The sequence below is a fragment of the Gekko japonicus genome, unplaced genomic scaffold (genome assembly GCF_001447785.1).
Source record: "Gekko japonicus isolate JY-2015 unplaced genomic scaffold, Gekko_japonicus_V1.1 scaffold3073, whole genome shotgun sequence".
Taxonomy (NCBI): domain Eukaryota; kingdom Metazoa; phylum Chordata; class Lepidosauria; order Squamata; family Gekkonidae; genus Gekko; species Gekko japonicus.
This window is the reverse complement of record NW_015173230.1, coordinates 27,742-42,311: the sequence shown is the minus strand read 5'-3', so window position 1 is coordinate 42,311 and position 14,570 is coordinate 27,742. Positions and strand designations below refer to the sequence as shown.

The following is a 14,570-nucleotide window of genomic DNA, read 5'->3' as shown; positions in this document are numbered from 1 at the left end:
GGGAAGAGACAGGTTGCAAGGAGATGCTAACTCCTGTTAGAGAGAGGGTAGCTGTGTCGTGGTTAAGTGTGCAGACTCTAATCGGGGAGGACCAGGTTTGATTCCCCACGCCTCCACTTGCACCTGCTGGATGACCTTGGGCAAGCCACAGTTCTGTCACAGCTGTTCTCGAAAAAGAGCAGTCCTCAGTCAGAGCTCTCTCGGCCCCACCTACCTCAGAGGGTGTGGGGAGGGGAAGGGAAAGGAGTTTGTAAGCCGCTCTGAGACTCCGAGTGTAGGGCAGGGGATAAAGCCAATCTCTTCTTGCCTCACTCTGTCATGAAAGCTTGCTGGATGACCTTGGGTCAGTCATACATTGCCTACTTCACAGGGCTGTTGTGAGGGTGAAATGGAGAGGGGAGAATGCTGTAAGCCACTTTGGGTCCCCGTGGAGGAGAAATGTTGGGGTGTAAGTGGAATAAATAATTATAATTGTAGCAACAAACAGGAGTCTTACAGTCCCTTGGAGATTACCACGTTTTCATTCCAGAGGAACGTTCGTGGACTAGAGCCACTTTCTTGGACACATGAGGAAGAATCAGCCGAGCATCAACCTGTGTGTGTGAGAAACTGGCTCAGATCTGCAAAATTGCACCCTGGAATAAGCATAGTTTTCAGGTCAGTAGCCATGTCAGTCTGCCGTTAGAAGAGCTAGATTAGATTCCGGCAGCACCTTAAAGGCCCAACAAGATTTCCAGGATGCAAACTTTCAAGAATCAAAGCCCCCTTCGTAAGATACTTTTGCCTCTTGAAAACTTATGCTCCAAAAGTCTTGTTGGTGTTTAAGACGCTGTTGGACTTGCATTTTACTGGAATAAAAATGTTAGTCTTTTAAGGTTCCACAAGAGGAGGAGGAGGAGGAGATTGGATTTATACTCCGCCCTTCACAACCCAAAGGAGTCTCGATGACACAATAACAATACCATTGAACCCCATGCCTCATATCAGGTGATAATATTATCTGTCAGCAGGCAGTGGGAGAGGAGGAGGGGAAGAAGAAGAGGAGGAGGAGGAGGAGATTGGATGTATACCCCGCCCTTCACCACCCCAAGGTGTCTCAGAGCGGCTTACAGACTCCTTTCCCTTCCCCTCCCCACAACAGACATCCTGTGAGGCGGGTGGGGCTGAGAGAGCTCTGACAGAAACAGCTCTTTTTCAAGGACAGCTGTTATCAGAACTACGGCTTGCCCAAGGTCATCCAGCCAGGTGCAAGTGGAGGAGTGGGGAATCAAACCCGGTTCTCCCAGATTAGAGTCCGCGCACTTAACCACGACACCAAACTGGCTCAAAGCAGTAAAAGCAATAAAACAATCGATGACACAATAACAATACCATCGAACCCCATGCCTCATATCAGCAGGCAGTGGGAGAGGAGGAGAGGAAGGGGAAGAAGAGAAAGAAGAGGAGGAGGAGGAGGAGGAGGAGATTGGATTTATACCCTGCCCTTCACTACCCAAAGGAGTCTCAGAGCAGCTTACAAACTCCTTTCCCTTCCCCTCCCCACAACAGACACCCTGTGAGGTGGGTGGGGCTGAGAGAGCTCTGACAGGAACTGCTCTTTTTTCAAGAACAGCTCTTATCAGATCTACGGCTTGCCTACAGCAGTGGGAGACATTTGCAAATGAGGGTCCCCTGCAGATCTTATGGGGGGGATGGACATTCCTTCCGGGATAAAAGGCACAAGCTGTAAAGCCAGTTTGGGGCAGTAGTTGGGAGCATGGACTCTAATCTGGGAGAACTGGTTTGGATTCCCCACTCCTCCACATGCAGTGGCTGGTGTGACGTTGGACCAGTCACAAGTTTTCTCAGAGCTTTTCTCTCAGGCAGTCGTCGGGAGAGCTCTCTCAGCCCCACCTCCCTCACAGAGTGTGTGTTGTGGGGAGGGGAAGGGAAATGGATTGTATACCGCTCTGAGGCTCCTTTGGGTAGTAAAGGGCGGGGTATAAATTCAATCTCCTCCTCCTTCAACTTGCATTATGTCCACAAACAAATTTGGGGAGGGACAGTGTTCTCAAGGACCCTCTACCACATGTTACTATTAAAATTCTAGCTACATTTCAGACTAGTTCCAGTTTCTGGACAGTCTTCAAGGAAAGTCACACATCTATTGCAGTGCAGGAACCTAGTGCAGATGTTGGGGGCACAGATGAATGCGAGAAGGACATGATTGTCAAGAAAAATTAGCCGCAGCGAAAGTTGTTATTGCTAGTAGTTGGAAATCCTCAAACAAGTTGTCGTTATTGTTATGGTATTCTAAGATTTGGGATTTTTATGCAATGGCTAACATTTCTGATAAAGTCTCCTATATCAGTTCTACATCTAAACATTCAGATTTTCATTTGAAGTGGTTCCCTTTCCTGGAATCTGTTTTTCTATGACGACATATTTTCAGGTTATTCTGTACCAAACAAGTATTACGAAGTTGTTCACTTTATGTAATTCAAACCGCATTTGTTTACTAGCTGCCATTTTTATGACTATTTTTCTATATTATTGTTGTTCCTGTTTTGTAACTTAAAATTAATTAAAAATTTAATTTTAAAAAAATGATTGTCGAGAAAAGGAGGCAACTGTTGCATTAAATGACAGGAAGAACCTGGAGGTAATTCTGTTGAGGATTCCAAGATGGCGGCACAGATCGCTGAGTGATCCCTCCATTTAATCCCCACAGGTCCTGCGGCCCCTGTGTGGCGGAGGGGAGCCGGTGGACTTTCCTTCCCTCGTGGAGTCTTGGCTCGGCAAGGTTTGCCAGTTACTCCAAGTCCCCCTGGAGCGAGTGAACCGCGGGGAGCGGGCGGCCTTTGTGTCCTACGCCATCACCTTTCCTCACAACTTCCAAGGCCTGGTGGACACCTACTGCGTCATGAGGTAAGGCGGTTGTGCCTTTGGTGACTCGGGGCTGTGCCGGAAAGCCTGTTGGTGCTCTCAAGGCCTTGGGAGAGGCCGTTCAACTGGACCGGGCCAGGAAGTTCTCCCGCACTGGCTGAATGGCTCCTCAGGGCCTCTCTCAGAGCCCTTTGCCTGACCCCCCCCCCCACTATGGCTCACTCCTTTACAGCAACAGTTGTGGCTCTTTGGAACAGTTTGCCCAGTTGTGCAGGCCATCCGAGGCCCTCTTTCCCAGCTAGGGCTAGAGATGTCAAATTTGCGGAACTTTTGAAGCTCGGAAAAAAAACCTGGTTTTTTTCCAGGGGAAACAGAAATTTTCGGGAAAATTGGGGGGGGAAAATCTACATTAGCACTTCTTTTTTCTTTTCCGGATTGGAAGTCATTCTGTTTCTTTAGGAACATAAAATATGACTATGGACATTTTTACTCGGCATGAAATTATCACAACTAGCATATTAAAAACACAGTGTATCCAAACAATTATTACAAACAGAATACCCACCCACATGCAAAAACAAAACTGAAACCTTTTCCTTTTCTTGTGACTACAGCACCTCCTAAAGGAAGAAATGCATCCTGTTCTTGCATTGGAGAGTTCCGTTTGTAACCTAGGACTTTCCCGGGCCTTCACATCTCTAGCTAGGGCCTTGAAAAGTACCAGGCTGGGTTTCGTTTGCGGAGATCGAGGCCTCTGGTGTCTTAAATCCTGTGCCCTTTTGGGTTTCATGTTGCAATCCTATGCAGAGTTCCCCCAATATAAGCAGCTGTGCATGGGATTGCACTCTTGTTGTTTTGTTGCTCGCTTTGTAAGCCTCCTGGAACAGCTGTTTACAGTGAGGAAAGCGGGACGCGTTTTTAAAAAATAAATTATTGTTGTTTTTTATTGTCACAGACCTGAGCAGGAGAACTTCCTGCTGTATCATCACATGGACGGAAGCTCTATTTTTTGCTTCTGCCCCAAGATGTTTCAGTGCTGTTTGGGAAAAGAATTAATATATTCATAGAGTTGGAAGGGAACTCCAGGGTCATCTAGTCCAACCCCCTGCACAATTCAGGAAATTCATAAATACCTCCTCCCATGCCCCCAGTGACCACTGCTCTATGTCCAGAAGAGGCAAAAAAAACCCCAAAACCCACCAGGATCCCTGGCCAAAGTGGCCTGGAACAATTCACAAGGGAGTTCTGAAGCACTTCTGAAGTTCCACCCTCCGTCATTCACTGAATGCATAAGAAGCAAATTTGAATCCAAAGCCAGAGGCAACCAGTAACCTCCCGTTGCAGCCATCCTGATAATTGCTCCCCTGGAATCCATTTTGATTTCTACTTTGTGGGCCATGAAGGAATCTCTCCTCCCACCACCGCTGGATCTAACAACCGTTAACCCTAGAGCAGTGATGGCGAACCTTTTAGAGACCGAGTGCCCAAACTGCGACCCAAAACCCACTTATTTATCGCAAAGTGCCAAAACGGCAATTTAACCTGAATACTGAGGTTTTACTTTAGATAAAACAACCCATACATTAACTTAAGATGATCCAAACAAAGTAAGGAAAGCAATCCAAAATGCTTTCATTTACTTAAAATTATTTGGCAGATAATTCGACACTTTAATGATGGTCTGGGCCTGGCTGGGGCGATGGCACGCGTGCCCACAGAGAGGGCTCTGAGTGCCACCTCAGGCACCTGTGCCATAGGTTCGCCACCACTGCCCTAGACCATTCCTTTAAAGCCATCCATCAAAGCTTGAAACTCAAGATGGCTAAATGGAAACTCCACCTTCAGGAGTAGTATGCCTTTAAATACCAAGTGTGTTGGCACTCAAGGTGTCTGTTCTGCTGTTATCAGAAACCATCAGCCAAACAAGATGGCCCTCTGGCCTGATCCAGTGGGGCACGACTAATGCTGTCCGATGCTTCTTTTGCTCTCTGTAGAAGCGGCATTCCAAACTTCTGCGCCGTAGCCCTGGCGCTGAACGAGCTGGGATACCGAGCCATCGGCGTACGCCTGGACAGCGGGGACCTGGCCCGGCAGTCGGTGGAAATACGGCAGGTGTTTCGGACCTGCAGCACACAGTGAGTTCAGGGGGACTGTTGCTTGTGGTGTCCCAGGTCTGATACAGGAGGGGGACTTATGCAGAAAATATTTCATTGATTTGCACTGCTTTGACAACAGATTGCTGGCTGCCGCCGCTGCATAGTCATGCAGATTTTGACCACTCTTTTATCAAAGGCAGCTGCTTCGTAGGTTACAAATGTAGGGAGTGTATCTGACTATCTGTGGACCTTGCAGGGACTTCTCCATGTTCTCTTGGCAGTGCAGCCCACGGGGGCCCCTGGAATTTTGTTCAGGGGAGGTGTCAGTGGGCCTTCAGGGAAAATTCAGGGGACAGAACACAATAATTGTCAACCCCCTCCTGAGTGGCTATTAGCCACAAGGTATAGATAGGGACTCTGGGGCAAGTGATGCTCTGTCATCTTGGTGCTTGGGGGGGGGGGGTCAACAGTGGGAGGGCTTCTAATGTCCTGGCCCCACTGGTGGACCTCCTGATGGCACTGGTATTTCTGGCCACTGTGGGATACAGAGTGTTGGACTGAATGGGCCTTTGGCCTGATCCAACATTGGCATCTCTTATGTTCTTATGAGGCTTCAAGTGCCCTGAAATCTTGATCGGTTGGGTACATGCCAGCATGCACGTTCAGCACAAATCAGAACTGGAGTCCTATAAACTAGGTCTCCCTCTTTTTCCTCCTCTTCTTCCCCCCCACTCTTCTCCCCCCCCCCCAAGGTTTTAAGGGAATCTCATTGTGAGTATCACTGCTTGAAAAGATGTTCCTTCTGCATTTTTTAAAATTTCCATAATGAGGGCCACTTCTGTCCAGCCTGCCTCTTCCCCTGCCGTCACCCCACCCCCACAGAAAGGTCTGAAGTCACATCTCTACCATTTTACCTGGTACAAACCATACTTTTGTCAAGGGGGAGGAGGTTCTGTGTCAGCAGGCATTGCCTCCAGAGGTCATGGGGAACATGCCCCCCCCTTCCTGTTTGGTGTCGTGGTCAAGTGCGCGGACTCATCTGGGAGAACCGGGTTTGATTCCCCACTCCTCCACTGGCACCTGGCTGGACGACCTTGGGCAAGCCATAGCTCTGATAAGAGCTGTCCTTAAAAGAGAGCAGTTTCTGTCAAGAGCTCTCTCAGCCCCACCCACCTCACAGGGTATCTGTTGTGGGGGAGGAGAAGGGGAAGGAGTTTGTAAGCCGCTCTGAGACACCTTTGGGTAGTGAAGGGCGGGGTATAAATCCAATCTCCTCTTCTTCTTCAGTTTGGTGTAGTGGTTAAGTGCGCGGACTCTAATCTGGGAGAACCGGGTTTGATTCCCCACTCCTCCACTGGCACCTGGCTGGATGACCTTGGGCAAGCCAGAGTTCTGGCACAGCTGGCCTGCCTGTGAAAGTTCAAACCCAGGGTGCTTTAAGCACCTCTGCCAACCTCAGCAGAGCTGGCATAACACAGAGGTCAAACCCATGTGCTGTCAGCCAGGAGGACCCCCATAGCAAGCCATAGTTCTGGCACAGCTGTTCTTGAAAAAAGAGCAGTTTCTGTCAGAGCTCTCTGAGCCCCACCTACCCCACAGGGTGTCTGTTGTGGGGAGGGAAAGGGAAAGGAGCTTGTAAGCCGCTCTGAGTGAAGGGCGGGGTATAAATCCAATCCCTTCTCCTCCTCCTCCTCCTCCCCTCCCTTCCTTCCTTCCTTCCTGCCTTCCTTCCTTCCTTCCTGCCTTCCTTCCTTCCTTCCTGTTTTGGGGGAGACTGTCTGTTCTCCTGGTGGCGATTCTCAGGGGTCTGTGATCACAGGTGATCTCCAGCACTGACCCACACAAGGCCTTTAACTGAGTTGCGACTCCTTCAGGCGCTCTTCTCCTTGTGTGGAAATGCTTCCCATTCTGCACAGGCCTGGGTTATGCCCTCGGGACTCAGTGTTGGCAAAAAGCTTTCGAAGGCTTGAATAAGCTGTTCTGTAGCTCAGATGCAGGAGGCCCCTCCCATTGCAGGGGGTCTCGGGTAGCAGATGCTGGGGAAGGAAGAACTGGCTCTGCCGGAGACCCCAGGGAGTTTTCGCCAGGCAGGATTAGACGACGACAGCAGGGCATGGCGGCTCCTGATCTTGACGTTTTTGATGGTTCCTGTCCAGCTTTCAAGTTCCCTGGTTCGAACGGGTCCCCATCGCGGTCAGCAACGACGTGAGCGAAGGGAGCCTCAAGGAGTTGGTGCAGGAGGTGACGATTTTATCTATTTGTTTACTTTATTAGATGTATATACCACCCTCCCGAATGGGGCTCAGGGCAGTGTACAGCAGTTAACTAAAACAATTAATATAGTATTAAAATAACAGTTTACACATAAAATATCATAAATTATCATGTAGACATTGAGATGGTATATGACTCCCATCAAACTAGCTCATATAACCCCAGGTTTAACCCCTTTTTGTTGGAAAAAATGCGGGGAACGTGCTACATGTATACATAATTGGTGGTCTTGTAAACTAATTCAAGGATTTTGGACTCAGATAGTACAATGTATATGCAAATTAACCAACTACGGCTTACCTTTAGATCCTATGATTGCTCTCTTAGGTCTTTGGCCTGAAAATGGTCCATCTATAAAAAGGAGAAAGTTAATAGGGATGTTGCTTACTGCGGCAAAAATTTTAATAGCCAGATCTTGGAAAGAAAGAGCAATTCCTACGGTAGCACAATGGGTTCATAAAATCTGGGATTTGTTTATGTTAGACGTTTTTCCTGTTTATAAGGATTCTAATCATAATGAACAACTTTTCTACAATCCGTTAAGTATTTGGTTTCCTTTAGTAGAAAAGATAGATTTAGAATGTTTTGAATGGGAGGCTATTAAAGCTGCCAAATATAAGCTCCTCCTATTTTGTTTTGTTTTTTTAATTAAAATTTTTATTTTCAGTTTTACAAATCAGACATTCCATCTGTACATCTTACATATATAGTAGATATATGTAAGTATATAGTAGAGTCCTTACTCGCTAAACAAATTTTCAAGCCACTTAAACACCTTTAGCCATCTCTTCTCATGTACCTTCTCATTTTTATGTTTTAGTTTCAAACTCAGATTATCCATTTGTGCTAACTCTAATATCTTCCATGTTAATTCTTCTCTCCAGGGTATTATTCCAGATTTCCAATTTGTAGCCAATAATATTCGAGCAGCAGTTATTATATAAACTATTAAATAAGCTTCTTGCGCTTTATATCCCTCCGGGATTATATTTAACAGGTATATTTCAGGTTTTAGTGCTAAATATTTTTCCAGAATTTCCTATTTTGTTGAGGCTACAAAAGGATTTTGCTTAATAGACTGTATTTTCACAGAAGTTAATGGTTGTCAGTTTATAAAAATTGCTTATAGATTTAAATAGTTTTGTAAATGATATGGTTGTTGCGCCCCTTTTTATCCTGTTGTCATATATATTATGTCATCGCTGCTGCTATTTTAAAGTGTAACATTATATAATTAAATAAAAATCTACATTAATTTAAAAAAATTATCATGTAGACATAGAGGTAGTCAGATGACCAATCAGGATCAGGCCAGAGGTGGACAATTGGCCAGAAAAACTGGGCCAGAAAAGCTAGGGGGATGTCCACTGCCTCAACCAAAGGCCCGACGGAAGAGCTTGCTTCTGCTTGCTTTGGGGAGACGGCCGAGCAGGCAGGGGGGCAAGACGTCTTTATGGCACTTGTGTCTATACCTCCTGAATCTTTCGAGCCAGTCACCTTTGGAATAGCACCATTCAGGTGTTCAAAGCACGTTGAAGCAATCTTTGCAAACAGCCCTGTAAGGTGGATCGGGAATATTTGGCTTTCTGGGTTACCGAAGGTTGGGCTGAGCTGAGCAATGGAGTCCTCCTGGCTCATAGGACATGGGTTTGACCTCTGTGTTACGCCAGCTCTGCTGAGGTTGGCAGAGGTGCTTAAAGCACCCTGAGTTTGAACTTTCACAAGCAAAGGATGAACCTTTGCAAAGAAGACTCCACATTACATCTTGTAAGAACATACGAAGAGCCCTGTGGGATCAGACCACTGAGGATCCACCTAGTCCAGCATCCTGTCTCACACAGTGGCCAACCAGGTCCTCTGCAGGGCCAACAACAGGGCAGAGAGGCTGAGGCCTTCCCCTGATAAGAACAGCAGAAGAGCCCTGCTGGGTCAGACCAGAGAGGGTCCATCCAGTCCATCCTTCTGTCCCGCACAATGGCCAATCAGGTCCTCTAGATGGCCAACAACAGGGCAGAGAGGCCGAGGCCTTCCCCTGAGAAGAACATCAGAAGAGCCCTGCTGGATCAGACCAGTGAGGGTCCATCCGGTCCAGCATCCCATCTCACACAGTGGCCAATCAGGTCCTCTGGAGGGCCAACAACAGGACATAGAGGCTGAGGCCTTCCCCTGAGAACAACATCAGAAGAGCACTGCTGGATCAGACCAGTGAGGGTCCATCCAGTCCAGCCTCCTGTCCCACACAATGGCCAGCCAGGTCCTCTAGATGGCCAACAACAGGGCAAAGAGGCCGAGGCCTTCCCCTGAGAAGAACATCAGAAGAGCCCTGCTGGATCAGACCAATGAGGGTCCATCTAATCCAGCATCCTGTCTCACACAGTGGCCAACCAGGTCCTCTAGATGGCCAACAACAGGGCAGAGAGGCCGAGGCCTTCCCCTGATAAGAACCTAAGAAGAGTCCTGCTGGATCAGACCAGTCCATCTAGTCCAGCATCCTGTCTTTTTTTTTAAATACGTTTTTTTTGTAAGTTTTCTGTATATTACATCATATCTTTTATCTCCTTGCTTCCCCCCCCCCCCTCTACCCCTTGTTTTTTGGTCCTTCATTCACAGCCACGGGCACAAAGTCTGAATCTTCCACCGAATATCCTGTCTTCCTTCCGATGTTATCCACTTTAAATAGATCTTCCATCTAGTTTTAATTTCTTCAGCTTTATCCTCCCATGTGGTCTTCTGGCGCAGCTTCTCGATGATGTCCGACTGCACAAATTCAAACAGATAGGCGTGCCAGATATCTATTGTCCATTTACTCTTATCCTTCCAGCCCAGAGCTATCACTGCCTTGCCTGCTTCCAGCATCCTGTCTCACATAGCAGCCAACCAGTTCCTCTGGAGGGCCAACAACAGGGCAGAGAGGCCGAGGCCTTCCCCTGATAAGAACCTAAGAAGAGCCCTGCTGGATCAGACCAGTGAGGGTCCACTGAGTCCATTGTCCTGTCTCACACAGTGGTCAACCAAATCTCGTCCTTGCTCTGTCCCACCAGGGAAATGAAATCGACATGATTGGCGTTGGGACTCACCTAGTGACGTGCCCGCTGCAACCTTCCCTGGGCTGTGTCTACAAGGTAAGTGCTTTCTTCCCCGAGACCCCTGTGGGCAGGAGATGCCCGGGGGGGGGGGGCGTTCCTGGCTTTCTTCCATTCTGCAGAGCAGCAGGGAGTTCTGTAGCACCTAAAGATAAATTGACGTACTGCAGTGGAGACTTTCATGAGCTGGAGACCACAGTTGTGGTCAAATCCATCTCACTCAGGGAACAAGACAATGTTGTAGAACAACGTTAGAGTCCAGTGGCACCTTTAAGACCAACAAAGTTTTATTCAACACGTGAGCTTTCGTGTGTATGTACACTTTGTCGGAAGATTAAATGGAATTACATATCGTAGTTGTATATAGAGGTGGCTTGTTAAATTAGCATGCAAAATGGTGAAAAAAATTTTTTTAAGCAGATGAAAAGAATGACAAGCTCAGTTTCTGGTTATCATCTGTTCCGGTTCAACGGGGTGTGGTTGGGGGGACATTTTTTTTTTACTTCTATGCCGCTCTGACCCTGAAGGGTCTCTGAGCGGTTTACACAACTATTTATGCCTAACTAGGGCCACATTATTTGTATGGGGGGTGATAACCTACCAGCACCCCGGCCGCGGGCTCAGTTGTTGCTTAGGTCCTGGCTCGGCTGTTGTTCAGTCCCTGGCAGCTCTTTGGCGCTTCACTTCCTGGCGCCCGGAGCAGGTCTTAATCCGCGGCTCCTTCCGGTAGGCTTCACCTGGCGCTCGGCAACGCGCCAGCCGCAGATCCGGTTCCGTCCCGCAGGCTCCACCGCGCCGCCACGCCACCGTGCACCATGACTCCGCCTCCGTCCAGCCTCATGCACGCTGGGTCGCCAGGCCAACACCGCCGCCATTGCCGCCGCTACTCTGCCACAGGTCCTCATAAGGAGGAGGGGTGCCCCCTGCCACCTAGGGGCAGGTACCCATGTTATCTAGTTGCGTTTTTTTACATGCTTTTGAACCGCTGGGTGGACGGGAGCTGGGACTAGGGCCGGGAGCTCCCCCCGGCCACGTTGGGTCTCGTGGGTCTCGAACAGCCGTAATGGCTGTTCACTGTTGTTATGGCAGGGAAGAACATAGGTTATAAATATGTTAGAACTGGAAATTGAGGTGTCTCTGTTTTGTGGACAAGGAAAATACTCTGCACAGCCAAGATGCTGTAAAGTTCGCCTCTATGCTAGAAAGGAAATGGATGGGGGTCTAAGGACGGGATCCTCACAAATGAGGGCACATCAGTCTCTGGTTCTAACGTATTTATTACCTATGTTGTCCCTCCGTCCCCAGTTGAACTGGAACGGATGATAACCAGAAACCGACCTTGTCATTCTTTTGATCTGTTTATATTTATGTATATATGCAAGAAGATCAAATCAGTCAATCCTAAAAGAAATCAATCCTGACTGTTCCCTGGAAGGCCAGATAATGAAGCTGAAGCTCAAATCCTTTGGCCACCCAATGAGAAGGGAGCACTCCCTGGAGAAGACCCTGATGCTGGGAAAGACCGAAGGTCAAAGAAGACGGGGACGGCAAAGGATGAGATGGTTAGACAGTGTCATGGATGCAACGAACATGAAGTTGAGCCAACTTCAGAGGACGGCGGAAGACAGGAAGGCCTGGCGGGATCTGGTCCATGGGGTCGCGAAGAGTCGGACTCGACTGTGCGACTGAACAACAACAACAACAATTTGTTTATATTTCGATTTCTAAGCCGCCCTCCCCGCGAGCGGGCTCAGGGCGGCTAACATCCAGTCACGCATGCCAAATACATAAAAACAAGATAACACACATAAATTACAAGAATTACAAATAAAGTGCTTCAAGATGGTTACAGGTGGTAGTCTTCAGTTTAAAGATGGTATACAAAGGATATTCAGTCAGATCCCAGCTCAGTGGTATTCACACGCCATAGTGCTGCAGTTCGATCATCACAGGGCCGTTCCCATACCCCGCTGTTTCCAACTCGGTCTTAGTAGCGGCTCCTAGTCAAAAGGCTGGCAGAACAGCTCCGTCTTGCAGGCCCTGTGGAACTGTACGAGGTCTCGCAGGGCCCTGATCTCCTCCAGGAGCTCATTCCACCAGGTAGGAGCCGCCACCGAAAAGGCCCTGGCCCTGGTAACAGCGAGCCTGGCTTCCTTAGGGCCTGGAGTCACCGGCAGATGTTGCGTCCCTGACCGTAGTGCCCTTTGGGGTATATATGGAGAAAGGCGGTCCCTCAGGTATGTCGGACCCTGGCCATATAGGGCTTTAAAGGTAAGAACCAGCACTTTGAAGCGAATACGGTACGCTATTTAAAAAAAATACTTTCACTATTTTGCATGCTAATTCAACAAGCCACCTATATATAATGTGAATAAATATAAATGTGTGTTCTAAAAGCAGTGGGGCTCTCCTACTACAGCTGCCAGAAGTCTTGCTGGTGATTTCTAAGCGGGAGCTTCCTGGGGAACCTGAATCTTCCTTTTAAAAAGCCGAATGTTTTAAGAACTGCTTCTGTCTTCCAAATAATGCCCTGTGTTGGTAGAGTCCGACTTTTTCCACCATTGATCTCCGTTGTGCCTGAATATAGTCTCCCCCCACCACCACCACCCCCTTGGGAGCAATACGCCCTACGCGTTGCTGCCGCCAATCCCCGGTTTCCCCGCCTGGCTCGTTGCTTCCGCCAGGTACCCCAGACAAAAGCCGCATTGGCTTAATGCACCGTCCTTCCCTAGCTGGTGACAGTCAATGGCTGCCCACGACTGAAGGTGACCGAAGACGAAGAGAAGACCACGATCCCGGGAAGCAAAGTGGTTTACAGGTTTTGGGATGCGGCTGGTGAGCATTGTGTGTTCATTGCTATTTACGAGGGGAGGGGGGCTGTGGCAGGGGGGCTGTTCTCCGTGCAGAGGGTCCCAGGTTCAATCCCCGTCAAGTCCAGTGACACTTTCCTTGGAAAGAGACTCGCAGTCAGAGGACTGTGGACCTCTAAAGCCCAGGAGGCAACATCAGCAGAAGGCCAGTTTGGTGTAGTGGTGAAGTGCGCGGACTCTAATCTGGGAGAACGGGGTTTGATTCCCCACTCCTCCACTTGCACCTGCTGGATGACCTTGGGCAAGCCGTAGTTCTGATAAGAGCTGTTCTTGGAAAAAGAGCCGTTTCTGTCAGAGCTCTCTCAGCCCCACCTACCTCACAGGGGGTCTGTTGTGGGGAGGGGAAGGGAAAGGAGATGGTAAGCCAGTCTGAGACTCCTTCGGGTAGTGAAGGGTGGGGTATAAATCCAATCTCCTCTTCTCCTTCTGCTGACTGGAATGTCTTATTTTAGGTGGAGGGGCCGGTGGCTGCTTTTTATTCCCTCCCCCGCATAGTTAGAGAGAATAAATGTATTTAAATGTCTCTACACAAGGTGATTTTTGCTCTTGCCCTTAGTCTGGGATTTGCGAAGGACCGAGAACCCAGGATGAGCCAGTGTCAGCAAGCTGCCAAAGGTTCTTTCCTGTGTGTGTATTATTTCTGGAACCCCCCCCCCAACGGCTAGCAAGTGCGTTCAGCCTGTCATGTGCACATCTTCCCATTAGCATGCATTCCTTTCTATGAACACTAGTCTTGCTTTGATGGAACGCTATCTCGCCAAGGCCACAGGTGGAAGAGCACAGACGGCTTTGCTTAGTCTTTAATGAGCAATAGTGTGGGAATAGAATGATTGTCTATAATTAAGGAACCGTTGCTTCTCAGGGTTTGAGCGCGAGCCGGCCGCGCGCGGGAACCATATCTGTTGGCTATTGTAATTATGAACTTGCTTTGTACTACCTTGCACCGCACATTTCGTTATTCTGAACAGTGCCTCTGTTCAAGTGCTTCATGGCTTCAATAAAGTAAAACCTTCCTGCAAGTGTGTACTTCGTTGTTTGCTGCGGGGTCGGACAATGAACTGGGATTAGGCCAAGGGCTACTTGGCCAATTATCGAGATGCTTCTGGAAGTTTACAGAAGTCTCAAGCAGAGGGCTTTTTTCCTGGGGTTTGCCTCCAGCACTAGGTGTTCAGAGATACACTGCCATGGAACATGGAAGTTCCATTTAGCTGTGATCGCTGCTCGTAGAGCTACATTGCAAATTCGTCCTAATTTTTTTTTTAAGCCTCCTTGGCATCTTCTGTAGAATGTGTACAACTCCGTAAGACAAATTGGGAGAAAGCAGCTTTTTAGAGGGAAAAGGCTGAAGTAGAGAAGTTGCAGGCAGGAGCGCTTAACTCTTT

The 14,570-nt window shown here is 48.4% G+C and overlaps 1 protein-coding gene across 1 annotated transcript in view; it reads left to right on the top strand.

Annotated features, from left to right (window-relative positions):
* Positions 1–14,570, top strand: part of NAPRT (nicotinate phosphoribosyltransferase) — a 41,267-nt gene that overhangs the window by 16,506 nt on the left and 10,191 nt on the right. Inside the window, exons 6-10 of the mRNA XM_015422742.1 lie at positions 2,711–2,907; positions 4,860–5,000; positions 7,118–7,202; positions 10,277–10,357; positions 13,051–13,153. Coding sequence (XP_015278228.1) covers positions 2,711–2,907; positions 4,860–5,000; positions 7,118–7,202; positions 10,277–10,357; positions 13,051–13,153 — 607 coding nt within the window. The remainder of the gene's footprint in view (positions 1–2,710; positions 2,908–4,859; positions 5,001–7,117; positions 7,203–10,276; positions 10,358–13,050; positions 13,154–14,570) is intronic.